The sequence below is a fragment of the Arabidopsis thaliana genome, chromosome 4, assembly GCF_000001735.4.
Source record: "Arabidopsis thaliana chromosome 4, partial sequence".
NCBI lineage: Eukaryota > Viridiplantae > Streptophyta > Magnoliopsida > Brassicales > Brassicaceae > Arabidopsis > Arabidopsis thaliana.
This window is the reverse complement of record NC_003075.7, coordinates 7,698,198-7,726,181: the sequence shown is the minus strand read 5'-3', so window position 1 is coordinate 7,726,181 and position 27,984 is coordinate 7,698,198. Positions and strand designations below refer to the sequence as shown.

At 32.2% G+C, this 27,984-nt stretch overlaps 4 protein-coding genes, 2 non-coding genes and 5 pseudogenes across 13 annotated transcripts; 7 read left to right on the top strand and 4 right to left on the bottom strand.

Moving 5' to 3' along the window:
- Window positions 1-2,111: 2,111 nt before the first annotated feature.
- Window positions 2,112-4,695, top strand: YUC2 (Flavin-binding monooxygenase family protein). 3 transcript variants are annotated; one of them, NM_001340845.1, is made up of 5 exons: window positions 2,193-2,806; window positions 2,911-3,243; window positions 3,541-3,789; window positions 3,892-4,014; window positions 4,145-4,564. In NM_001340845.1, exons 1-5 carry the CDS (start codon window positions 2,771-2,773, stop codon window positions 4,340-4,342), a joined length of 939 nt encoding a protein of 312 aa, NP_001328363.1. In that variant the 5' UTR covers window positions 2,193-2,770; the 3' UTR covers window positions 4,343-4,564. The 3 variants fall into 3 exon arrangements, with proteins under 3 accessions (NP_193062.1, NP_001328364.1, NP_001328363.1); NM_117399.4 differs by having other exon boundaries at window positions 2,112-3,243; window positions 4,145-4,695; NM_001340844.1 differs by having other exon boundaries at window positions 2,112-3,243; window positions 3,541-4,014; window positions 4,145-4,695.
- Window positions 4,696-14,561: 9,866 nt separating this feature from the next.
- On the bottom strand, window positions 14,562-15,143 carry AT4G13263 (ECA1 gametogenesis family protein (DUF784)). The gene has a single exon (NM_117398.3). The coding sequence runs from the start codon at window positions 15,116-15,118 to the stop codon at window positions 14,669-14,671; it is 450 nt and encodes a 149-aa protein (NP_567402.1). The 5' UTR covers window positions 15,119-15,143; the 3' UTR covers window positions 14,562-14,668.
- Window positions 15,144-15,454: 311 nt separating this feature from the next.
- Window positions 15,455-16,522, top strand: AT4G13262 (annotated as a pseudogene). Its single transcript has one exon.
- A 507-nt stretch (window positions 16,523-17,029) lies between these two features.
- On the bottom strand, window positions 17,030-17,610 carry AT4G13261 (ECA1 gametogenesis family protein (DUF784)). Its single transcript, NM_117397.2, has one exon. It carries the CDS (start codon window positions 17,582-17,584, stop codon window positions 17,135-17,137), a length of 450 nt encoding a protein of 149 aa, NP_567401.1. The 5' UTR covers window positions 17,585-17,610; the 3' UTR covers window positions 17,030-17,134.
- A 1,678-nt stretch (window positions 17,611-19,288) lies between these two features.
- AT4G13266 (ankyrin repeat protein) lies at window positions 19,289-20,421 on the top strand. The gene is made up of 2 exons (NM_202811.4): window positions 19,289-19,751; window positions 19,888-20,421. Exons 1-2 carry the CDS (start codon window positions 19,372-19,374, stop codon window positions 20,171-20,173), a joined length of 666 nt encoding a protein of 221 aa, NP_974540.1. The 5' UTR covers window positions 19,289-19,371; the 3' UTR covers window positions 20,174-20,421.
- Window positions 20,422-21,369: 948 nt separating this feature from the next.
- On the top strand, window positions 21,370-22,278 carry AT4G13264 (annotated as a pseudogene; the record flags this gene model as incomplete). The annotated part of the gene is made up of 1 exon: window positions 21,370-22,278.
- A 619-nt stretch (window positions 22,279-22,897) lies between these two features.
- Window positions 22,898-23,703, bottom strand: AT4G06040. The gene has a single exon (NR_144077.1). It is a non-coding gene; the product is annotated as an uncharacterized misc_RNA (transcript).
- Window positions 23,575-24,546, top strand: AT4G13259 (annotated as a pseudogene; the record flags this gene model as incomplete). The annotated part of the gene is made up of 1 exon: window positions 23,575-24,546.
- A 355-nt stretch (window positions 24,547-24,901) lies between these two features.
- AT4G13258 lies at window positions 24,902-25,429 on the top strand (annotated as a pseudogene; the record flags this gene model as incomplete). Its single annotated transcript has 1 exon — window positions 24,902-25,429.
- Window positions 25,430-26,159: 730 nt separating this feature from the next.
- Window positions 26,160-26,826, bottom strand: AT4G06035. Its single transcript, NR_144076.1, has one exon. It is a non-coding gene; the product is annotated as an uncharacterized misc_RNA (transcript).
- Window positions 26,827-26,840: 14 nt separating this feature from the next.
- On the top strand, window positions 26,841-27,812 carry AT4G13257 (annotated as a pseudogene; the record flags this gene model as incomplete). The annotated part of the gene is made up of 1 exon: window positions 26,841-27,812.
- Between the last annotated feature and the right edge of the window lie 172 nt (window positions 27,813-27,984).

Genomic DNA, 27,984 nt, shown 5'->3' with positions numbered 1-27,984 from the left:
TTATTTTGTGATGATAAGACCGGAAAATGGGTTATTATTTCAGTAAAGAGGTAATACAACAATTCAGCACTCTTCTACGTACCTCCGGAAGGTATTCACTTGAAGATCACCCAAATTCGGCAAGATCTTATCCTTAATGCCCAAAATTCAATACTCTTCTACCATTAGGTTCCAATGTTTCGACTATATATATAATAGACAATTTTCATACAAGATCGTCATAGACTCATAGTATCATACATTACTTAAACCTAAATATTTTCTTATATATAATTAATTATAGTCCGTGTAGATCATGAAGTTCGTGTGCTTTGCGGCTATAGATTTCAAAAGTTTGTATACGTTACGGGCAAGCAACAAAAGTTTGCCAACGTATAATACACATACTATATAGTTTCTCAAAATTCAAAAATGAACAAAAAAGGTTAATCGTAGTATTATACTATTATAGAAGCATGATGTAAAAATGATTAACTTAGTAAAATAATAAATAATCGATTAAATACAATTAATATAGTCTTTGGTATTATTCTTGCTTCTACCAAGGTAAGAGTTGCACCAATGGAAAATACAGAAGCCAAAAGAATATATAACTAATGATGCAAAGAATCATATGTAACGTACGCATATATATTTGGGAAGTGATTATCATAGGATTTGAATAGTATCGTAATGTTATACACTGTGACCATGACATGCGATACAAGCAAAAGTTGAATTTATAACAGTAACTCATTGTGAGATATGAGTGGTAAGAGATGGTAATCATAGTACACCAAGTTGACTGCACAGTGATAACATATATATATTCTCTTTTCAATATGATCAATGATAGGTTATAGTTCATATCATATGATGTGTCCTATCATCACTCATGATATATATAATGAAACATAAGGCACAAATATAGTTTTACATATATTCCTTGACCAATCATAAATCCATTAAAATGTAAGTTCATAGGTCATTTTGTTTTTAATATACAATGTCCTTTTCGCCTTAAGCTAAGGTATATTTAGTTTCAAACTAGAAACCAACTTTTCTTTAACGAAAAGGAAAAATAAACTTGAAATGGTTGAATTTTGGTAAAGTAGTTATAATTTTACCGGTTTCTCTTTATTAGCCAAAAATAAATGATAGTAAGGCTATAAAAGGAGAAACAAAAGTATTGACCACTCTTGGAGTTTACAATTGGATGTTACAACTTGAAATGCGCACCAGTGGAAATGTAACTTTGAAGGAGCTGTAGAACATCTTAATTGCAGCTTTGATTTTATAGACGACGACACTCGAGAAATGCAAAATCCATCAGTGGCAAAAGATTCTCCAAACTTTGTGGGGGCACACGAAAACACTTTTAGTTTCATGTTCTCCATCATGTCTCACAATACTTTGTTGTAGTTGTTTCCTCATTGTGGTGATTCTGAGGATATTCGTTTTCAGCTTGGTTTCTTTTGATCATTGTACCTTACTTTGATCCGTCCTAATTAACTTCCATTTCCAAAATAGCATGTTCCACAACTATCCAACTAAAACGTGACCCTGCATGATTTTCATGTAATCATTTTACTGATTAGCTAATTCTTGGATCATACCGAGAATATCACACTAATGCTCATGACTAGTTGAACATCTTAAAAGGCCGCCAGGAGCTATAACATCTTTAAAATACATTTCATAAAGTCCTCGGTGTATAAAAGACAAAAGTTCAACTAGCTATACACCGAGGACTTTATGAAATCTATTTTTTTTTCTTCTTCAAGTTGGATTCTTTAGTGGGTTCATTGTTTTCAAATATTTTCTAACATGGGACTTTTTGTATCAATCGGGTTGGCTAAATTTGGTCTCTTTTGATAATACTGCAAAAAAAAAGAATATATAAAAATAGGTGAGATATTTTTATACCTAAAATGGAAAGAAAAGTATAATCGTTTAGTTAATGGTTCGTTATCAAATCCCAATAGCCATAATTACGATATAAAGTATAGTAATTAAATAGAATTAAACATAACATGCCCATCCCACTACCTATCCACCTATATATATATATATGTATATATACAAATAGAGACATGTATCTCTCCCCAATTATGTCATGTGTCCATCGCCATCTCATCTTTTTTTTCCAACTCTTATAAAGAGTTGCTTCTCTCTCCCCAAGTATTTGTTTCAGAACCGCAAAACCTCTTCTTCAAAATCCGAAATCTTTGTTTCAAATCTCAATTCTTGAGAGATTTTCTTATAACAAATACTACAAAAATCTTTTGAGTTTGAAAAAATAATATTTCATCATTAGATTTACCCTGGTTTATAGGGAATATCCGATCTTTCTTCTTATCTATTTGGTTTATTTTCTTCTTAGTTCTTTTTGTAGATAAGATCAATGAAACTCATTCTCTCTTTTCACCTCTATTCTCGGGACATAATTATCCACGAGTCACAAAAGAGAGTATAATCTTTGTTTACCACACGGGTTTAAAAACCTAATCTGATATCAGTCCCCTACTTCACTTCTTGCATATTTTTAGATCTATTTCTCTCTTTTTTCTTCTCTTTCTCTCTTTCATGGAGTTTGTTACAGAAACGTTAGGCAAGAGAATCCATGATCCGTACGTGGAGGAAACTAGGTGCTTAATGATTCCCGGACCAATCATTGTCGGTTCCGGGCCGTCGGGACTGGCCACAGCGGCATGTTTAAAGTCGAGAGACATCCCTAGTTTGATTCTAGAACGTTCCACTTGCATAGCGTCACTATGGCAGCACAAAACATATGATCGTCTTCGACTTCATCTCCCTAAAGATTTCTGTGAGCTTCCATTGATGCCTTTTCCTTCAAGCTACCCTACTTACCCTACAAAGCAACAGTTCGTCCAATACCTTGAGTCTTACGCCGAACATTTTGACCTAAAGCCCGTTTTTAACCAGACCGTGGAGGAAGCCAAGTTCGATAGGCGGTGTGGGTTATGGAGGGTGAGGACAACCGGAGGGAAGAAGGATGAGACAATGGAGTATGTATCACGGTGGCTTGTTGTGGCGACCGGGGAGAATGCCGAGGAGGTGATGCCGGAGATTGATGGAATCCCGGATTTTGGTGGACCTATCCTCCACACAAGCTCCTATAAGAGCGGTGAAATATTTAGTGAGAAGAAGATTTTGGTTGTAGGATGTGGAAACTCCGGGATGGAAGTTTGTTTAGACCTTTGCAACTTCAATGCTCTTCCTTCTCTTGTGGTTCGTGACTCGGTGAGGATGAACAAAACTCTTCTCGTTAATATATGCAAGAACAATGATAGATGTTTAATTAGTATAGTTCTTGCATTTTCTCGCTCTACGTAATTTGTCACTCTTAAAGGTTTAACACTAACATCATTGGTCTCTTTGTGATCAAGTAACCAAATGTTTACTCTTTTCTTCTTTCGCTTTCAAAAAAATCCACGCATGTGATTATATTGATTCAGATCTCTTGTAATTTTATGGATTATATATTCCAATTCCATGATTACAGTTTTGGCTAATTAAAGTTTTTGTCTAATGCTATAGGTACACGTATTACCTCAAGAAATGCTAGGTATATCGACTTTCGGGATATCCACGAGCCTGCTCAAGTGGTTTCCAGTGCACGTGGTGGACCGGTTCTTGTTACGTATGTCTCGGTTGGTTCTTGGTGACACGGATCGGTTAGGGTTAGTTCGACCAAAACTTGGCCCTCTTGAACGCAAGATCAAATGCGGAAAGACTCCTGTTTTGGACGTTGGCACTCTTGCCAAAATCCGAAGTGGACACATCAAGGTTCATTAATTATAATTAAGTATTTTTAATACAATCTTGATTACAAAACCGTGAGCTTATGGTATATTGATTTGTTTTTTTTTGTTTTTTCTTGACTTTTAGGTGTATCCGGAGTTGAAACGGGTAATGCATTATTCGGCAGAGTTTGTTGATGGGAGAGTAGATAACTTCGACGCCATTATACTCGCCACGGGTTACAAAAGCAACGTACCCATGTGGCTAAAGGTGTGTACCATGAGCGATGATGCGTCTACATCTTCATTATTCTTAATTCCTTGATATTGACACATCACAACCCATTTTACGTTTCAATAGTTGAATTAACTTGGTTTGACTTTGAACTGTTTTTTTTTAGGGAGTGAACATGTTTTCTGAGAAAGATGGATTTCCGCATAAACCATTTCCTAACGGTTGGAAAGGCGAAAGCGGATTGTATGCAGTCGGTTTCACAAAGCTTGGATTGCTTGGTGCAGCCATTGATGCCAAGAAGATCGCTGAGGATATTGAGGTTCAACGACATTTCTTACCATTGGCTCGTCCTCAACATTGTTAATTAACCTGAGATTCGGGTTTCGATTTGGCAAGTTTGGATTGGGTTATCTAAGAAGTAGAAAGGTAGTAGTGGATGCATTTATGTAAGGTTCCTAACTCTTTAATTGTGACATATGAGAGTTAGAAAGCAGGGTTAGATCAATGTTAGGTCAAAGATTTTTGTATTTTTGGGAAGGAAATATTAGATCATGGTCCACATTTGTATATATTTATTTGGTTTTGTGTACGTTTTCCTTTCTTTCTTTTTGTAAATGGGAAAAATATTTAAATATGATAATTGAAGTTGAAGTAATGAAAGCCTTAATTCAACTGCTTCTTTTTGCTTAATTAGTTGAATGGAGGAGAGAGGAGGAGTTTGGTTGAGTCTTTAGATTAGGAATTTAGCTTTATCTTATTGTGCATGTTTTAAAGTTCATGTGATTAATGTTAGTGGGTGGTGGTGGTGGTGTTGTGGAGGTGGGGAGCTCTCGTATACATATATTTTAAATTTGAAGTTCTTTCGCTTTACATTTTATTAATATATGTATTGTCCGAATGTCCGAAATACACAAGATGATACTGAAAATTCTGTGTTACTGATATGAAATAACTACATACATATATATAATTAGTTAGAAGACATTAACCCTAATCACATAAATATTAAACTTAATAAAGTTCATAGTCAAAAGCCTAATACGATTCTACTCAGAGGCCTGATCCGGTCCTATTATATTTATATATATATATATATATATATATATATATGAGTATTTTATAATAATAACAAAAATGTGCAAAAAAGAATATTTTATTGCGCTGTGTGTTTTCTCTATATAAATATATATTTGAATGTCATGTAATTCAACCATATTATTTTCTATGATGTTATTGGTTTTTGATATTAGGTACTATAAATTTAGTAACCAAAATTTATTCAGATAATCTCAGTGAAAGAAGTAATAGTGATAAATGTTGATTATGCTATGCATGAGTTCATAAAATCTATGTGAGGGATAGAAAGAATTAAGCTCAACAAAAAAAGGAACAAGAATTGAGCTAAGATCGAGAAACTCATTATTAACCAAAATTTGTGTATACATCAAAATACCAAATTGATTTGAAACATAGCTTTGGAAAGAAATGCTGAAAAATATGAATAAATATCAAAGAAATGCATGCTTTCCTTTCCTTATTTGCCGAAGATTCGATTGGGCCCTTCGCTATGGACCAACACTTATTTTATGGTTGAATATGGACCAACAATCACTTTAATTAAAATAAATTATCCTACTTAAACGAATTATTGACATGTGCCAAATTTTCTTATCAAGTTTTCTTTTGCTATTCTGCTAGTGATCGTTCCATCATTAGAGACTCCGGTATATGAACAAAAATATGGATTTTTATCATTAGTTTAACCCGATTTGCACAATACAATATTTTATTTTGTTAAGAGCTTATTTATTTATTTTAATAATAATAACCAATCAAAAATTAAAATGTAAAATTACATGTAAACAAAAGTTGTATTGATATGTGATACGCGTCATATAATTTGTCCTATAAGAAAGATTTATGATACACTAATCTAAACGAACCCAATACTTTCATATCACTTTTCTTTAAGATCAACCCAACTATAATTAACACACACAAAAAAAAAAAACAATATAAAACTCAACTATATTGAAGATAAAGCCAAAAGTATTTTACTCCAGAGATCGAGTCGATACCAATACCATACGACAAAATATATCGACAAGAAGAATTTATTCACAACATTAAAATATGAAATAGATTATATAAATTGTATCAAGACGATAGATGATTTTGGTACAAGAAATCTAAATTTCTGTAACTAGGTGATATTCTTATTTTTTTTATTATTACTTGAAGTATGTGGATCGTAACATTGCTCTCTTTTTTGTTTCATTTAGCTAATTATATATCAAATAATTTTATTTTAACAAATCAACCGTATTATTAACCTGGAGCACATATAGTCTATTGATACTAATGTTTTACCGTACGTATGTAAGCATGTATATAAACTCGTATAATATATGTTGTTGATACAAGATAATAAAGGTATTAATATCATTACTCTTTTTCATATAACACATTAATTTGTGTAACTAGATAGTGTGATAATACGTGAAAGACATGTTAAACGGCGTAAATAGCTAGATGATTTGTTTAGTATATCTAATGCATTCATTGTTCATGTTTGACTTGAAATCAATGTAAATGTACATAATACATCCAAAAATTTAAAGTATATACGTGAACATCTAATTCACTCGACTGGACCACAATTTTATAGTCCATGCATTTCCGGCCATAGCTATCTTTGGATGGGGTCTAATATATTTAAGCTTCTTGTTGTGAATGTAACTCAACTTGAAGTCATTCTCACGTTTGAGATTTGAAGTAAATTTTGTTTCGCAGGTTTCTTCAATTTTCTAGCTTGTTCTTATCTCTAATTCTCTTGAGTGTCAACTTAGACTAATCGAACATAACTCTTAAAGATCTTATACTCTCCAAAATAAGGTGTCACCTCTAAGCATTTAATATATTTTTTGACATTAGACTTTTTGTGTATCCGATAACAATAATTTTAATAGAATAATCGTAGCATGGACAAACAGAATTTCTACAGATGTACAAATATGTAAATGAAGAAAATCGCAAAAACGAAAGAGCTATAGATGTCTAGATTCAAAGGGATTGTTAGGGCTGACAAATTTCTTGTAGTTGGATATTTTCAATGAAATATACAGAAGCATGTAGAAAACATAATCCATAGTCTCATGCAACAATACGTTGATATTTTGACTAGAGAGTAGAGACTCCACCTAGTAAAATACGTTGGGATTTAGAGTAGTATATAAAGTAGACGAGTCACTCAACACATATCCAACTTGATTTTTGGTTAGAAACTCAAGAACCCTAATATAAAATTTAGAACCTAAGTTAATATCCAATTAGGATGCTTCAAGAACTATGTTTTTTCCCCTATTAATGCATGCTATGTTCCTAAGTTATCACTAAAATCATAAGATGAGATCGCCCTTTGATGTATTTCCACCGTTTTATCATTTGGTTGAGGAAAATCAATATGCTATTTGGCGAACTACATTACAAAGAAACAGTTGCGGAACTGTTTATGTATATATATAGCAAGTAGAAAATATCACCAATATCAGATTATATAGATCCTAAGCATTCAAAGGCTAATTTTTTCTTTTAATATACCCTATCGAATACACCGAAATACTTCATTGTGAACTTTTCTCCGAAGGATCACCATACCGTCTGTTCCAAATTTGGAATGTGTTTCGACTGATACTCGGAATCACGTTAGTCTAATCTCGAATACCATATGAATTGCTTAGACTAAAGTCCAAACCCAAATTTTCCACACAAATGTAATTTTTCTTTACCAAGTGGATCGAATATGGGTTAATTTCTTTTAACATTTTTCCAATTTTCCCTTGCCACTAGACTGCCATTCAGAAACTATTAATCATGTGGAAGAGATTAAGTTCATATCATGTAACCATTTTGAACTTGCGATATATTATGAGAATGTTAATATGTATATATATATATATATATATATATTTATATGATGACTTTAAAACGAGAAAGTGTATAAATAAGTGCAGTTAGTGTAAACTAAACGAGATTAAGTGCACAAAGTGTAGTAAAACCATTGGGTTCGAAGAAATATTAAACGGGAACCATAATATAGTGTATTTGTGTATGATAATTTTTTTTATAAAAAAATAAGCATTTTGTTTAGCAATAAACAAATGTCAAACTTTGATTATGTTTTTAGTATTTTGAGTGGTGAAAATGATTTTAAATAACTGTATTCGCTGGTAAAATTAACATGTACTTGTTATTTTACCAAATTTTTGAGTTTTCCACAAAAAACAGAATTGCTTCACGGCACGACACTGTAGGCTTCCTTCTATATTGTTCGAGCTCCAACATTACTAGCTACGTTCCTTTTAGACAAGTGACTGAAGTTTGTATCTTTTCATCTTCTTAGGTAAAAAAATTGTATACACAATTATCTATTTGGTTTAACTAAATAAGCAATAAAGAGTTAAAAATTGAAATAAAAGGGTGGCCCATAAAATCACATACTATATAATACGCCAAAATGCATCTAGTCGCATTAACTCCTCTTCTAAACGTTGCTCTCGTATTGATTGCTCATTTTGTTCTTTTTGTTGTAAATACGAAGAATATATCGGAATGTTTTTATTTTCCTTTTTGGTTGACACTATTTTATTCTGTCAAGTTGCATTTCTTTTTTTTGTGACATCAACTTGCATGCATTCTCAAGTACTAATTTTATTTCATGAAGTGCATGGATCACCTTAACTTGATCCCTTGTTCTAAGTAAATCTCATCCGATTACGATATTTTAACAGTCGCATCAATATGAGGTCGGCGGTTACGAATAGACATACACTTACATGCTATATAAAAGCATCTCCAATGGTTAAGTTTGCTATATACACTTGGTTCTTAACAATTACTTATATTAAAAGCTTGCTATTTCTTTTCTTTTGGTAAAACAAAATAAGAACAGTAAGATTTCACTCTTTCCTTATTAGTCCACTTGGCAATACAAGTTTTTAAAAAAAAAAATATTTCTAATTAAATAATAAATAACACATTTAACTCACATTTTGATACAAAACTGAAATCATTAAAATATGTATTAATTACATTTTTCCATTCCATAGTTATTCAACACAAAATAAAATAAAAATTAACTCCTAGAATTTATTTACAAAACTGAAATTATAAAAAAATATGTATTAATTATATTTCTCCACTCCATTTTATCAACACACGATAAATTAAAAATTAACTCCCACAATTTATTTTCAAATTGTAACTTCCATCACTTCTCATCCTATAAATACCCATTCTCTTATTCACTCATTCTCTCATCAAGTCATCCCCTTTCACAATATCTCAAATCTCAAATATATTTTTTGTTTAGTTTTAAGTTTGTTTTTTTGTTGTTGTTGTTGTTGTAGTATGAGTTTAAAAAATATTATTGTAACAGCTTAGTTCTATATTTTAATTTTAGATTATGAACATTACATTTTTTTTTTCTTTAAATACATCTCCATTATCTATTTTTATTACCATCTTATAAATAATCATTCTCTCATCCTCTTCCACTATATTCATGTATATATATATATATATATATATATATATATATATATATATCTTATGTTGTTATATGGGTTGAAAATCAAAGAAATCATCATTGTAAGAATCTTATTCTAAATTTATTTTATAAAGTATTACATAAATCTATTATTATTTCTAATTTTAATTTTATTTCTAACACCATAGAAGATTATACTTATTTTTCCTTTAATTTCATATTTTTAATTTTAATTCCCATATGTAAAAAAAATAAATTTGGAAAGATTCTCTTGGTACATATATCGTATATGCAATTGTATTTTAGAATACTAATATCAATCATAGGCTCATAGCTTATATATAATAATGCAATACTTTTGATAATCCTAGGTGAAACTTATTAATGTTCAAAATAGGTTAAATCATCATCAAATCATAAAGAAGGCTAAACGACTCCCAAGAGCAACCTTTTAACGTCGGAGTCAATGAAAATGTCAAGGGACTATTGTCATTGGATAGGTTTTGTTTTAAGAGAAAATGCATAAAACAACGCAAAGTAAAAGAATGATCGAGAGAGATGAGGTTTAAAATGGTCCAGAGAGAAGGGTGGTGTATGTTTAGGGGTTGTGTTATGGCTTGCATGGCATCCCTAGTCCGTACTGCCTCACATGCATATGGACCATTCGCATTATGTTTACTATTCTTTTCTTTTTCTCTTAGAAATAAAATAATCTTTAATTTTTTTTAACAGCTTTTATTGTTCGTGGTCCATTTCCAAATTTGTCTCGGTTATTAGGCCGTCCAGTTAGTTATAAATAGATGTATTTATATATACATATACTGATGCACATACAAACAAAAGTAACGAGATGTTCAAGTAAAAAAATAATCACGAAAAACAATTAAGAAAAAATCTTACGGACCAATGCTGACTTGGTTCATAATTAACATTCCATTGGTCCACTTCAGTAACATTGCCCACCAAAGTTCAAATTCTAACATGATCTCCTCAAATTTTAGAATTAATCTTTGGAAGAAGAAAACTCTTTAAAAGCACTTCAGTTATTAAAAAAAAAAATCAGTTATAGTTTTCCGAGCTTAGTTTTCCTCGTGCATAAACAATTGTATATGTGTGCCAAAACCTCGCTATTTAACTCATTTCCAAACTGATTACAAATTTTATTTAGTTCCAGGCTTCTAGTGGGCCGATCATCTTAAAACAACAATTTTTAAAAGACCAATTCTTATTTGTTATTCTTCTGCTACTAAATTAGGGAGTCGACATGCGATCTCATAAAAGTACATTTTTAATCAATTATGTTTTCTCAGATTTTTTTTTATATGTTTTTTTAATATAAGAAATGTAAGCCTTAGAAGCTTTATACATGATAACATGATGATAAATGATATAAAATTTAAACTGACTTACTATATTTACTATCTAACCGATTTTATACACATTTTTTTCTAATATAGAGATTTATAATTTATGGTACATCTATCCCAATTGTTTTCATCATACTTTTATTTGTGTCGCTCCTGCTACCTAAAGCTTATAGTAATTGGCCTTAACATGCCTGTATAAAAAAAAACATGCATGGACTCAGAGTAATAAAGGTTTTCCAAATGATATACATGAAAGTGGAGATTAGCTGACCCTAGTTCGTTCGGATTTATATATAGTTGGATGTCCAACATATTAGGATTTTGTTTTGGACAGACTTTTTTTTTCTTCTTTTCTAATCATGTAGTAATGGGATTTTCGTTCATTGTTTAATAATACTCTTATACTCATAGCTTATATCATATCAACATGAATGTAAACTATCATTTTGATTTTTTATAACATCTGTCATTTAAAGTATTCAGTATTTTCACAATCGTGAACCATGATTAAAATTACAGTAAAAGACTCCAACACTAATCCCTCAACTTTTAGAAAGAACCATTCAACTAAAACCCAACGAGTTAATTATACATAGTTGGTAGGATTACTTCCAAAGTATATAACTTAGATTTAACTAAAAAAGGAAGAAACCCCTCACTTAAGAACCAGGCCACGTTCATCCCAAAAGTGCATTTTAATAACTTTCACGAAACTAACCGTATTGCCATGTATAAGAAACCAACTAACGGCATATTAGATGTATGCTAGATCTTGGACCCGATCAGTATCATGAAGAAGTTAACATGTGTAAGAAAAAGAGAGACACTTTATTTGCTTTAGGAAAATGCATGCGCTTTAATACATAAGAGTGAAAAAGAGCACACACATAAGAAGCACTCTCCATGGCACGCTTGCTTAGAGTATATGTTCACTTTTTTCCAACACAATGTCACGTCCCCTTCGTGTAAGAAAGACACAATCTTTAACAACCATTGGTCCGACTGATCTCTAGAATCTTAAAACATGTTGCCTATGTGAGATAGAGGAAACATGATCGTGCTAACAATTTTCACCATACATTTGAGAATATTCACGTAAGTTGGTGACACCAAATTTTTCTGAATTTAGTCATCAACCGTAATGGTATATTGTATCAGAAATGTGATCCCATTAAGAAAAGGTAAGAGATCATGAATATACTTTACCTTTTGATGCAACCTATAGCAGAGTTTTGCAAAAGAATCTATGGTATGAGATGAAATCACGAGATATATAAACATCTATTGTGGGAACAAAATCTTAATAGATTTGTCTTGCTGCTAGGTTTACTCATTGACGAAGCAGGAGATGGGCCACGCCATTTGCAACTTGACTGTCTCAATGATTAGATAACATCATTAATGACAACATGCATGTCAAAAGGATTCCAAGATCTTAGGGGCCAGCTTTCTCTCACTCACTCTCTCTCTCTCTCTCTCCCTCATATTTTGCTAGATCTAAGTGGACAGTAGGTTTAAAATTTAAATAATGTAGTATACACATTTCATCGTTTACTTTTATAGAAATGCTAATCTTTATCGATGTTAAAATTAACATGTATGATTTAAGATGACAAAATACGCCTTGGTATATATATATATATGAGTTCTCATCTTGCTAAGAATCCTAATTACATAGGCTTTTGGACTAGTCATAGATTATGCTAATGGGCTTTAATTTCTAGCTTGCTCTAATATCAGAATCATTTTGATTGGGTCACCGATTGCGAGTACATGCCACACTTGGAGAGAGAGAGGAACAATCATGGCCGTAAATGTGTTTTCGCACCCCCAACAAACCATTCATGTTTTCGACGAAACAATTTGGGACATAAACGGACGATGTTCAACAACATGATTATAGTGGAGCAATCAAATCGGAAACAAACAGTATATATATATAAAGAAAGAATCTATCTGATATATATTCTTGAGTCTTGACCAATAGGAAATAATCTTTTGCAACTTTAGCTAAAAATATCAACTTGGTTTATACTTTTACTAGCATTTTGAAAATACAGACAGAATCCCACTAAAGTTCGAAAGAGTAGAAAAATGTTGGTAAAAATGATAGGAAATAGAAATGATAAAATCAACTGTCCCTGGAATTAAAGAAAAATCAGGGTAGATATATATTCTTGTGTTCATAATATGAAAATAGCTTCGACTCGACACAAAAGCTTGCAAAGCCCTAGAAAAGCTTAAACATAATTAAAATACTGATAACATAAGTATTAAAATAAAGAAAATAATCACAAAACAAATAATAACAACTAGTCTAAATTCCACTCTGAAAGTTACTAAATATATTACAACATATATGTACCATTGCATTGAATTACAATTTGTTTAAAAAAACAAAATTAACTATAATTTGTTAACAATTTGTGCGGTAAGTTTGTAACCTCAAGAAACAAACCCTCGATCGTTACCAAAACTTTGCTGGCCTTTGTGAGTTCCTCAAGGGCCTTTAGAGAACATTCCTTAACCGAGCCCATTAACTTTTTTACTAAATCCAACGGATCACCATAATATCATTTCACAGCGCCACAAGCCATTGAACTTGACAAGAACAGAAAATAAAACCTGCCACTGCATTGTTAAGAAGAGTCCAATATAGACTATAGTCAACATAATTGTGGCATAGTCGTCGTCATCCCTGTCGGTGTCATCATAATCAGAATCCGAATAACATTCGAGAAACCAGATGTTTTCATAATCCGAATAACATTAGAATAACTTTATTTACCTCTCGTTGAAAAGAAAACTCCCTAGTGTCTATTACCTAAATACTTAACCCCAATTTTGTCTATGCACAAAATCACCCTAAAACTAAAGCTTGGAAAGCCCTCGATAATCTTAAACATTATTAAAATACTGGATGTTAAAGAAAAAAAAAATACTGATAAAATGACTATCAAAATAAAGAAAAAATTATTAATAACAAACAACTAAAATTGACGCTGCAACATCCTAGTTTTACGTTGCATCATACTGTGTATACAACTAATGCATTGAAGGAAAGACCAATAATAGATATACAATCACACGCATAAAACTCATTAAAATTTCAAAAGAAATAAGGATATTTCGGTGCAAGATAACCAAGACAGGTCACTTCAGGGTTCACTCTGCTCCAGTGGCAGACCCAGAAAGATTTTTAACCAGGGTCAAATCTTAACTAAATATTTTTTTTTCTGAAAAAAACTTCATAAAAATACTGTAAAACATCCAACCAAAATTCCTTTATAAACATATATAACATCTTATCTAAATCTGGATTTACTATTGTGGAGATGAATAATTTTTTGATCCATGTGGTTAATTAAGAGGAAGATGAAAATTTTGAAACCAAAGAAAGAACATACGTTTCAATGTTTTGTTTAACTGAAATTTTTGCTCTACAAGAATTTGTTATTGGTTAGAGAAAGTTAGTTCATGTTTATTCCGTAAAGAACTATGAGTTCTGAATTATGGTACACAAACTAATTTGACTGAAAAGTTTTTTTTTTTATATTGATGGAGGTTTAGACATGGTTGTAATGTTACGTCGAAACAAAGGTCTCTCTATTTAAATTAAGTAGTTAATGTTGAACTAATTCGAATGATGAATAAAAATATAAAATATTGTATGGCTTTAGCTTATTATTAAAAATGATATGATAGCTGTTTTATAAGGGTAACATTTAAATTACAAAAACGTACAGTTACATCAGAACGATGGAATATAAGTTTATTATTCAATAGAGACCGGAACACCAATCTTGCTTCCAACTCTACGGAAACAATCGTTCCATGTCTGTTTGCTTCTTGGAATAGATGCAATATTTTTATATTCATACGATGAGAAGAAGATTTTAATCAAACCAAGATGGCAATCTTTGCCAATCTTCAATATATCACGACAACATTTATCTGTCACTAAGGTTGTTGCATCCAACACGTTCTGGAAAATCTCACCTCCGCATATGGAGCTCGGCTTTTCAGCGCAAGTCTCAAGAAAATCGAACACTTTTTGCGAGTAATGGGGAAGCTTCATGTCATATTCCATTGCGGGTGAATTAGCTTCTTCGAATGGAGTTGGAGATATGGCTACATCTTCATGTATCTCCTGGGAGAAAATTGGACAAGCCATGTAAAACATTACAATGGATACAAGCATGACCATGAGAAGAGACTTTGCCATATTTATTTTTGGTTTTGGATGTAAGATTGGTGATGTGAAACAAAAGAAAAACAAGAGATGTTATATAGGACAATCGGTGAAGGTATTTTATTAATAAATTGTTTATTTATTAATAGTTTATGTTACTGACTTCATAAACTTCTTCATTTACTAGTTTTGTCTAGAAGACGTTGACGGTAGAGACTAGAGCTTCTCTACAAGTTGTAACTTACAAGGTGTGAAAACTCCTTTTTTTCTTAATGTTATTACAAATCAAAGTGATACATTAGATACAACACAAATAGAAAAAAAGATAAAAGAAAGAATTGTAACGAGGACGACCGCATGGAAACTTTCAATCCAAAATACAGCAAGTAGTATTTTTGGGAAGTATATGATCTTTAGACGATGATAACAACGAGTGTTATCGGTAATTTGAATTTTTTTGGGGAGAGTAAAGATTCAAGGACGGGGTAGATCAGGATACGTTTATCGACCCTTATAACCTCAAAGATTTACACACATTCTTAACCTTTAGTGGTTTTAAAACCATACAGGGTTAAGAAAATGGATGTGATTCAGCTAGCGGTTAGGTTTACGCTACATCCATGATAAAGATGCTTCAGAAATACATAGATCCATTGCTTCCGCAAATACGCTACATTTTGCACTTTATATTTACCAATTAGTCAGCCTTAGAGACCAAGCAACTCACATTCTCTGCAACAAGCCAGCACTCAGAAGGGATGTTGTGGTGTAGATGCTCGATATATGTGGGATCAAACATTTGGAGTCTAAGAAGAGGAAGCGTGAACTTTGAAAGTCTTATCTCGTTTTTTGATGGCTGGGTTAATACTTGGATATGGTACGTTCATAAGCTTTCAAATGGAGAGCCTCATGACGATAGTTTTGATCCATATCGTGATCTTGTTCGTTGTTTTTCTCCATCAGTACTTCGTTTTCTCGTTGCTTTGATACCGCTTCTTATTTAGGTTATATATAGGTTTGGCTTGAAACCGAGACATCCTCCACACATGGATATAAAGCTGTCTAAAGCTGATTCACCTTTGCCCAATTGACGAGGAGTTTGATGCGTTTCCAAGCGCAAAATCTGATGATGTCTAAAGAAAAGGTATGATAGGTTGCTTGGGGTCTCAGGGAGGATGGTCCTCATCGTGTCGGGAGATGTGGCTACACAAGGAAAGATATTGAAAAGTTTGTTGAATTGGAGAAATCAAGAGCAACGTCTCTGTTCTTAGCCTTCTGTTTTATTAGTTGTGGAGTACTGATTTGTTTCGTCTCCATGAAGTTACTGCTCATGTTTCTTGAGTGGAATGGCATAGTTATATACAAGTATACAGTCAAAATACATTTGCTCCTCAATGTGATCAACTACGTCAATGGAGTTTCACAAAGAGTGCGATAGGGTTTACATATGATGACCGTCGACCTTCAGGACCCAAATATCGTTGGAGTACTTCCTAGTTTTCTATTCTTTTTTCTAATTCTATTTAACATTTATGCAATTCGTTTGCGGCTTATGACCTAAGACATAAGACTAATTCATTAGTCAATTTGTTTTGTTTCTTTTTAATATATATATACAGCTCATTTGATGTTTATGTTTATTGAATAAATGTTTTGAATAATAAGAAGACATCTTTTTATATATGCTAATGTTTACTTTTATAAGAAATGACTTTATATGTATTTGTTTGCTCTAGAAGAATTTGTTATTGATTTCATGTTTATTCCGTGGAGAACTATGAGTTTTGAATTATGGTACAAAAACTCGATTTGACAGAAAAGTCGGTTGTTTATATTGATGGAGGTTTAGACATGGTTGTTACGTAGAAACAAAGGTCTCTCTATTTGAATTAAGTAGTTAATGTTGAACTAATTTGAATATGAATAAAAATGTAATATATTGTATGGCTTTAGCTTATTATTAAAAATAATATGACAGCTGTTTTATAAGGGTAACATTTCAAATTATATAAACGCACAGTTACATCACAACGATGGAATACTAGTTTACTATTCAGAAGAGACCGGAACACCAATCTTGCTTCCAACTCTACGAAGACAATCGTTCCATGTCTGTTTGTTTCTTGGAATAGATGCAATATTTTTATATTCATACGATGAGAAGAAGATTTTAATCAATCCAAGATGACAATCTTTGCCAATCTTCAATATATCACGACAACATTTATCTGTCACTAAAGTTGTTGCATCCAGCACGTTCTGGAAAATCTCACCTCCGCATATGGAGCTCGGCTTTTCAACGCAAGCCTCTAGAAAATCATACTGTTTTTGCGAGTAATGGGGAAGCTTCATGTCATATTCCATTGCGGGTGAATTAGCTTCTTCGAATGGAGTTGGAGATATGGCTACATCTTCATGTATCTCCTGGGAGAAAATTGGACAAGCCATGTAAAACATTACAATGGATACAAGCATGACCATGAGAAGAGACTTTGCCATATTTACTTTTGGTTTTGGATGTAAGATTGCTGATATAAAAAAAAAACAAGAGATGTTATATAGGACAATCAGTAAGGATATTTAATTAATAAATTGTTTATTTATTAATAGTTTATGTTACTGACTTCATAAACTTCTTCATTTACTAGTTTTGTTTAGAAGACGTTTGCAGTAGAGACTATAGACTTATAAACTTCTCTACAAGTCATAACTTACAATGTGTGAAAACTCTTTTTTTCTTAATGTTTTTACAAATCAAAGTGATACATTAGATACAACATAATTACACGATTATACAAAAAAATGAAAGAAAGAATTGTAATGAGGACAACCGCATGGAGACTTTCAATCCGAAATACAGCGAGTAATATTCTTGGGAAGTATATGATCCTTAGACGGTAATTACAACGAGTGTTTTTTGTAATTTGAATATTTTTGGGGAGAGTAAAGATTCAAGGACGGGATAGATCAGATTTGTTTATTGACCCTTATAACCTCAAATATTTATACACATTCTTATCTTTTACTGGTTTTAAAACCATACGGGGTTAAGAAAATAGAAGTCTTTAATTTAGAAAAAGATTTTAAAAAAAAACAGTATAGATCTTCTGTTACAGAGGGTCTAGCAAGAGACATTTAAATACTCTTTATTTATTTCTATATTTTAAATAATTAAACTAAATAAATATATTATTATTAAATTTTAAAAACACATTTATCGGTAGTTAACCGATGGTGATGCTCTAAAAATCCAAAAATCAAAAGGCCATAGTTATATGTTTTTGTTGTAGAATTTGAACAAAAAAACTAAGACAAAAAAACGTGTCATCATTGAGATGGCGTTTGAAATAAAAGACCCATAAACAAAATTAACCTAGTTTAGTAACTATTACCAAAAGGAAATCAAATCGTCGTCGTTTGCTTTTTACTTTTACCAATAGTTATTTCGCTTTTGTTTAACAAACTATCTACTTATTTTGCATTATAGATACAGATCTATTATATTTTATTGACACCGTATAAAAAAGACTTATTTTTTATATTTTGCATAAAATCGAGATACTTATAAAAATGCACCGCATATTTTGTTGGAATTGAAAATTTTACCCTAGAAATCTATTTCAAAAATCATTATCCCCTTGCATTACGTCTCGGTAAAGTTCATTTTCACTGCGCATGTTTCTCTATTTGGTAGCAAATATAATTAGATAATTGTGTAGATAGAAACAAATTAGGTTTGGGATTTATTCAGGAAGTTTCTTCTACAATATTGTGATAAAATAAGATTGTATTGGGTACCATTTGAAGGTTCCTTCAAGTTAAGCACATGCAAGTTCAAAAGAGTCAGTCATGTCTCTCTTTTTCATTTTCTCGTTTTCTCCTTTTTTTTTGTTCTTGCCTAATTCTTATTAAAAACCTTTCCTAATTTTTTTTTAATGAACCAAGCCTAGTTTGAAACCCGTTAACTCTATACATCTTTACTAAATTCTCCAAAGAAAGACATGATCAAAAAGACAAATCTATACATATTCACTAATACCCAGAGAAAGAAAATTGAGATGTCGTATTTATTGATATTCCGAAACAATAACATGAGATGTCGTATTTATTGATCGGAAGAAAATTTAAACTCCCATTAGTAACGAACGCAAGAAATAAAACCAAAACTAAAAAATTACAAAAACCAAACAATAACATGAGATGTATAAATCATATATAATCTAAACCAAAAACTACAATTTGAAAAAAGGAAAGCTATCTATCCATCATTTCTTCCGATCATCATCATGGAGGTGAACACTCGACTGACTCGAGAAGAACATCCATTCCAAGATTCATCTGCATGGTTTCTACGGTACCTTGACCACCAAGGCGACTGGCTTGAAAAAACTAGGGGAAACCTGGTCGTTGCTGCAACAGTCATAGCTGCAATGAGCTTTGGGGTAATGGTGAACCCTCCAGGCGGTGTTTGGCAGAGTGAAGATTGTTCCTCCAAAGGCCAAACTACTTTTCAAACCAGAACTTGTGAGGGGAAGCTTGGGACTTCGATACTAGAGCACAATCCTTCAAAGCGTATCTTCTATCTTGGCATGGTCATTAGCAATTTGGTATCGTTTTCCGCCTCAATGGGTATCATTTTCCTCGTCATCATTGGCTTCCGATTCAGGTACTAGATCCATTCATAAACCATAATTATATAATGTGTTTTCTTCTTAAACATTTCCTTGCAAATAGTCGAAATAAATAGTGAGACCTGTTTACTAATTAGTGAACTAATATTATATCTATCTGACTATCTGTAGGAACCGGTTAATAATGACGATCATGGTCATGTTTATGGTGGTGGCGGTTCTATGTATATCGGCAGCCTTCTTCTTTGCTGCGGGGTTGGTTCAACACGAGGATGATTTCATCGAGAAGATTCTTCAAATTTATTTGGGATTTTGGGTTTTGCTTCCTGTTTTAGTAATCCTGATCCAATTAGTGCGGTTTTTATGGTGGGTTATTAGGTTCATATGTTGTGGTTGTGGACGTCGACCACGGTCTACTCCACGGTTGCTGCCTTTGGCTCTGCCACCTGTCCGTTGACGAAGAGGAGGACCCATGGCTCGAACCGACGTGTTAAATGGAAATACTGTCAGCAATGTGATAAGTAGAATAAAGCTCTCCCATGTTGATCATTTTAAAAAGATTTCTATTGTATGTGTGATCTTATTGTTTACGGAGTCGTCACTAGCTCTCAATGGGCCTAATGTAAGACTTTAAAATGTGTCCCTCATTTACTGAAAAATATCTTATACTAGAAACCATCTAAATAAATGTGAATTCCTTATAAACATAACTTAGTTCTATGAAAAAACTATAGATATAATCATATAAATCATTTTATTTGAAGATAGACAAAATACGACATACTAGGTCAGTACATTTATAAAATCAACTAAAATATCATCTATTGCTGTTTTATAAATATCTTTCTTATCAGTATTTTATTTTATTTTGTTGATTTAAATTTATCTGATCGAACAGAGCCACGTTATAAATTTATTATAAATATAAATTATATAATCCATTAAAAGTTATGTAAAGTAAATATAAACAAATTTTATGATAATAATAATTATAAAAAAAACAATCGAAAGAAATTTAGGTAGCCACATTACGGGTTGTGGACTAAAGAGGTGGAAGTTTTGTTCTCGTGACACATAAGGAAAGGGTGTGTTGTAAATACAGACACTTACTCAATGTATGACACTTAAACCTATCATGCATAATTCGATTAGGTTAAATATTAGCTACTTAATAACATAGGCAAATAGCCAAATACAACCAAACTAAATACCGATGACATTTATCATAAATTATTACGCGGCAAAAACTAAAAGAATAAGGAATAGATTAAAAACAGGAATAACAACTTAAAATTATATAAAAATACAAAGTCAAATTGTATCTATGCGGCTACAAAATGAGCATATATAGGAAATAGGACAGAGTTCTAATTGAAAGAAAGAAGTGATTTAACCAAAAGTTCACCGATCAGTGGATTGGCCTAACCAATCGGTGGCTCAAGCATTTTTTCACTAGGTACTAAACTCTAGCAAACGGGCCTCTTGATGGATCCTCTCTTTTTCTAATGCTTTTTGACCCAATTCCTCTTTGTTATGCTCACTTTTGCTTTACAGGTCCATATTCCTAAAAAGACTTAATTAAACCTATAAAACAAACGAAATAAAACTATAAATTGTGTAAATATATCACTTAACAAATGCTATTAGAGGGTTACAGGCTGGAGAACAGAGTATGTAATATTGTGTTTAGCTACAAGATTTCGAAGACCGCGTGATACACCACCCGTTATTATATGTAATTCAAGACACTTTCACACTTTTTTGGGGTAATTGAAGAACGATACAATTTGACTTGTGTTGAAGTGAAGAAGAAAGTTGCATTGAATCTTATAAACATGACAAGGATGGTGTCATTGACATCAAGATACAAAGGTAACGAAAATAATTTGATGAAGGAAGATACTGAGTTGTTTCAGGAAATTGAAGCCGTTGAAGATGAAGACCAGGACTGATGAAGACAATGATGATGAGAATCTACCTTTGATTATTGTGACGATTCTGATGGAACAGATTCTGATGACGGGAATTTTAGCTTGTACGGGTTTCCACCACAAGAAGAAGAAAAACCTAATTTACCAATGAAGAAGATAAGTTTAGGTATTTTTATTGAAGAAAAAGAAGATGATCATTATTCAAAGTTAGAAATGTCTTCTTTGGATTTGGTTGGTTGCAATGTTATGAAACAAAATATCATTTGGAGACACGATTGAAGACAACAATTATGGTATAAAATTTTGATTTTATGTTCATAAATCGTCACCATTTATATTGTTTTTCAAGTCTTGTGTTAAAAAGTGAATGTGGAAGATATGAGCTACACCATTAAGCGACTCTCCAAAATTCCATGTGTGTGTGTTTGTCTTGGAACATACATGTTCAATGACAGACCTTTATGCACGTGTTCGACAAGCAACTGATGATATACTTGGTATGTTCCACAAAGGTTTTAGTAATCCAGAGAGAGAATTGGTAAGGGGAAGTCCAGAGAATGGATATGAGAAAATACCCATATACGTATACATGATAAGGAGAGAAGATCATGGAACCTTAAATGCGACTTGAAGTTGATACACACATAGATGTAAGTATTTCGCAGTTAAATAAATCTAGTCTAAATCGTCGCCATCTTTTGTGGGAGCATTAGATTCAAAGAGAGATGGCTAGGGTTTAGTAGAAAGATCGAAAAAGATAAGACATGAATTGGAAAATATGTGAGAGAGAAAAAAACTTAAGAAACGAAAAACCTAAATCGAGACTTATTATGTTTTTTGGTTTTTGTTTCTTAATTTTGTGTTTTTTATTTATTTAATTAAAGAATCAAATTTGTATATAATTTTTTATAGGTATGGCATAATGGTTATAATAAGTTTGATCGAAGGTTAATTAGTGTTTTAACAGAAAATTTAGTTTACTCTAGTTATCTATTTCGATTGACAATCATTCTAGTTATTTTTTCAAAGTTTTCAGTCAAACTAGATAAACTTCTTAAACTTATAATATGGTTAAGTTTGGGTTTTGTGGTCAATTTTAATGTCTAAGGTTAGTTCATTTGATTTATTCTTCATGGTTAAGCATACATTTCGACCGTAAAATCTCTTCTAACCAAAGGCTTAATTTGTTCATGTTTTTGTCTAAACTTAGTTAATATTATATAAAGAAAAAGCTTCTTACACACACAGAGAAAAAAAATTATAAATACTACTTGTTAATGCCCTTGTTTCTCCAATAATTAATTTAGATCCGAGAAATGTTACGTTTAATATTTTTCATATTAGTTACTGCTATTTGTTCTACGAAAACTGAAGCTTGCGAGAAAAATGCAATAGTAATCATAAACGATCTCGGTCCTGGTAGAATTCTCCAATATCATTGTCGCTACACAAAAAAAGACTTAGGAGTCCAACACCTAAACTTCCATGCTATTAAAACCATTCATCTTCAGGACGAGGGAAAAAATATAACAAAATGGCATTGTCTCTTTAAGCAAGGGCTTAACATGAGGTATCGTAATTACGTAGAAGCATACAGTCAAAATACAGAGGCTCCTCAATGTGGTCAAGTACGTGTATGGACTGCCAGAATGAGTGGGATATGGTTTAAAATAAGTTATAATAATCCATCTGGAAGATATATACGAGGTTGGAAGTATTGAAAACGCGTTCTAATATTTTTGTAAAACTGTTTAAATTTATGTAATTCTTCAGCTGCTTATGACATGAACAAAAGTTATAATTCATGTCAATTGTTTTCCTAATATATATGTCATTTGATATTCATGTAATTGAATACATATGATAAGAGGGAAAAAAATTCTTTTTTAACACTTTTCCTTTTTCTCATCAAATGCTACTTTTTTAGACTGGAAGTGGAGATCAGGGTGATGATGATGAAAGTAAAGAAGAATCTGAGTTTAGGTAGAAGTTGATGGATGTTGAACTCTACTCTACTCGACGTGTCCCAACTATACTAAAGTGTCTACAATCATGGCTCTCTACCACATAAAAGTTAAAATGGTATATCCAAGAACTAATTTGATCAGTTCATGAAATTAGTTCACGACATGTTACATGTGGATAATGTTCTTCCAAAATCTGTTCATGAGATGAAGAAGCTCTTGAAACTTTTTGGTTTTAGTTATGATTTGATTTACACATGATTGCATCCTTTATCAAAAGATGTTTGAGGAGTTTGTTAGCTGCCCAAGATATAGTGCTTCGAGATGGAAGTAAGATAAGCATACTAGAGAGGAAAAGAAGGGGTTCCCGCAAAGGTTCAGAGGTATTTTTCGATCTAAGGATAGATTTAGGAGGATATTTAGATTAAAAAGGATTGCTTAGGAGTTGTGTTGGCATTTCAACAATGCTAGTGTAGACGGTCCAATGCGACACCCAGTTGATTCATTGACTTGGTCTCAAATAAAAGATAAGTTTTCAAAGTATTCTACTAAACCAAGGAACCTTCGACTCGACTTTTCTACAGATAGGATGAACTCGTTCTCTATGCAGAAAAAAGTATTGTACATGATCGATGTTGTTAGTCAACTACAACATGTTGCCGACTATGTGTATGAAGGCTGGGAACATCATGATGACTATGCTCTTCCCTAGACCAACTGCACCACACAACAACATAGATGTGTATCTTGCACCTATTATAGATGATCTAAATGGTCTGTGGAAAGAATGTATAGAGGTTTATGATTCTTATATGAAGGAGAATTGCACACTTAGAACTATATTGTTGTGGGCTATTAGTGATTATCTTGCCTTAGGGACACTGGTTAGATGTATGGTTAAAGGGAAATAGGAGTGTAACATATCTGGTAAGGACAAAGGAAATAGGAGTGTAACATATCTGGTAACGAAAAAAAACTATAAATTGTGTAAATATATCACTTAACAAATGCTATTAGAGGGTTACAGGCTGGAGAACAGAGTATGTAATATTGTGTTTAGCTACAAGATTTCAAAGACCGCGTGATACACCACCCGTTATTATATGTAATTCAAGACACTTTCACACTTTTTTGGGGTAATTGAAGAACGATACAATTTGACTTGTGTTGAAGTGAAGAAGAAAGTTGCATTGAATCTTATAAAAATGACAAGGATGGTGTCATTGACATCAAGATACAAAGGTAACAAAAATAATTTGATGAAGGAAGATACTGAGTTGTTTCAGGAAGTTGAAGCCGTTGAAGATGAAGACCAGGACTGATGAAGACAATGATGATGAGAATCTACCTTTGATTATTGTGACGATTCTGATGGAACAGATTCTGATGACGGGAATTTTAGCTTGTACGGGTTTCCACCACAAGAAGAAGAAAAACCTAATTTACCAATGAAGAAGATGAGTTTAGGTATTTTTATTGAAGAAAAAGAAGATGATCATTATTCAAAGTTAGAAATGTCTTCTTTGGATTTGGTTGGTTGCAATGTTATGAAACAAAATATCATTTGGAGACACGATTGAAGACAACAATTATGGTATAAAATTTTGATTTTATGTTCATAAATCGTCACCATTTATATTGTTTTTCAAGTCTTGTGTTAAAAAGTGAATGTGGAGGATATGAGCTACACCATTAAGCGACTCTCCAAAATTCCATGTGTGTGTGTTTGTCTTGGAACATACATGTTCAATGACAGACCTTTCTGCACGTGTTCGACAAGCAACTAATGATATACTTGGTATGTTCCACAAAGGTTTTAGTAATCCAGAGAGAGAATTGGTAAGGGGAAGTCCAGAGAATGGATATGAGAAAATACCCATATACGTATACATGATAAGGAGAGAAGATCATGGAACCTTAAATGCGACTTGAAGTTGATAAACACATAGATGTAAGTATTTCGCAGTTAAATAAATCTAGTCTGAATGGTCGCCATCTTTTGTGGGAGCATTAGATTCAAAGAGAGATGGCTAGGGTTTAGTAGAAAGATCAAAAAAGATAAGACATGAATTGGAAAATATGTGAGAGAGAAAAAAACTTAAGAAACGAAAAACCTAAATCGAGACTTATTATGTTTTTTGGTTTTTGTTTCTTAATTTTGTGTTTTTTATTTATTTAATTAAAGAATCAAATTTGTATATTATTTTTTATAGGTATGGCATAATGGTTATAATAAGTTTGACTGAAGGTTAATTAGTGTTTTAACAGAAAATTTAGTTTACTCTAGTTATCTATTTCGATTGACAATCATTCTAGTTATTTTTTCAAAGTTTTCAGTCAAACTAGATAAACTTCTTAAACTTATAATATGGTTAAGTTTGGGTTTTGTGGTCAATTTTAATGTCTAAGGTTAGTTCATTTGATTTATTCTTCATGGTTAAGCATACATTTTGACCCTAAAATCTCTTCTAACCAAAGGCTTAATTTGTTCATGTTTTTGTCTAAACTTAGTTAATATTATATAAAGAAAAAGCTTCTTACACACAAAGAGAAAAAAAAATTATAAATACTACTTGTTAATGCCCTTGTTTCTCCAATAATTAATTTAGATCCGAGAAATGTTACGTTTAATATTTTTCATATTAGCTACTGCTATTTGTTCTACGAAAACTGAAGCTTGCGAGAAAAATGCAATAGTAATCATAAACGATCTCGGTCCTGGTAGAATTCTCCAATATCATTGTCGCTACACAAAAAAAGACTTAGGAGTCCAACACCTAAACTTCCATGCTATTAAAACCATTCATCTTCAGGACGAGGGAAAAAATATAACAAAATGGCATTGTCTCTTTAAGCAAGGGCTTAACATGAGGTATCGTAATTACGTAGAAGCATACAGTCAAAATACAGAGGCTCCTCAATGTGGTCAAGTACGTGTATGGACTGCCAGAATGAGTGGGATATGGTTTAAAATAAGTTATAATAATCCATCTGGAAGATATATACGAGGTTGGAAGTATTGAAAACGCGTTCTAATATTTTTGTAAAACTGTTTAAATTTATGTAATTCTTCAGCTGCTTATGACATGAACAAAAGTTATAATTCATGTCAATTGTTTTCCTAATATATATGTCATTTGATATCCATGTAATTGAATACATATGATAAGAGGGAAAAAAAAATTTTTTTAACACTTTTCCTTTTTCTCATCAAACGCCACTTTTTTAGACTGAAAGTAGAGATCAGGGTGATGATGATGAAAGTAAAGAAGAATCTGAGTTTAGGTAGAAGTTGATGGATGTTGAACTCTACTCTACTCGACGTGTCCCAACTATACTAAAGTGTCTACAATCATGGCTCTCTACCACATAAAAGTTAAAAGTGGTATATCTAAGAACTAATTTGATCAGTTCATGAAATTAGTTCACAACATGTTACATGTGGATAATGTTCTTCCAAAATCTGTTCATGAGATGAAGAAGCTCTTGAAGCTTTTTGGTTTTAGTTATGATTTGATTTACACATGATTGCATCCTTTATCGAAAGATGTTTGAGGAGTTTGTTAGCTGCCCAAGATATAGTGCTTCGAGATAGAAGTAAGATAAGCATACTAGAGAGGAAAAGAAGGGGTTCCCGCAAAGGTTCAGAGGTATTTTTCGATCTAAGGATAGATTTAGGAGGATATTTAGATTAAAAAGGATTGCTTAGGAGTTGTGTTGGCATTTCAACAATGCTAGTGTAACCGGTCCAATGAGACACCCAGTTGATTCATTGACTTGGTCTCAAATAAAAGATAAGTTTTCAAAGTATTCTACTAAACCAAGGAACCTTCGACTCGACTTTTCTACAGATAGGATGAACTCGTTCTCTATGCAGAAAAAAGTATTGTACATGATCGATGTTGTTAGTCAACTACAACATGTTCCGACTATGTGTATGAAGGCTGGGAACATCATGATGAGTTTGCTCTTCCCTAGACCAACTGCACCACACAACAACATAGATGTGTATCTTGCACCTATTATAGATGATCTAAATGGTCTGTGGAAAGAATGTATAAAGGTTTATGATTCTTATATGAAGGAGAATTGCACACTTAGAACTATATTGTTGTGGGCTATTAGTGATTATCTTGCCTTAGGGACACTGGTTAGATGTATGGTTAAAGGGAAATAGGAGTGTAACATATCTGGTAAGGACAAAGGGAAATAGGAGTGTAACATATCTGGTAACGAAAAAAAACTATAAATTGTGTAAATATATCACTTAACAAATGCTATTAGAGGGTTACAGGCCGGAGAACAGAGTATGTAATATTGTGTTTAGCTACAAGATTTCGAAGACCGCGTGATACAACACCCGTTATTATATG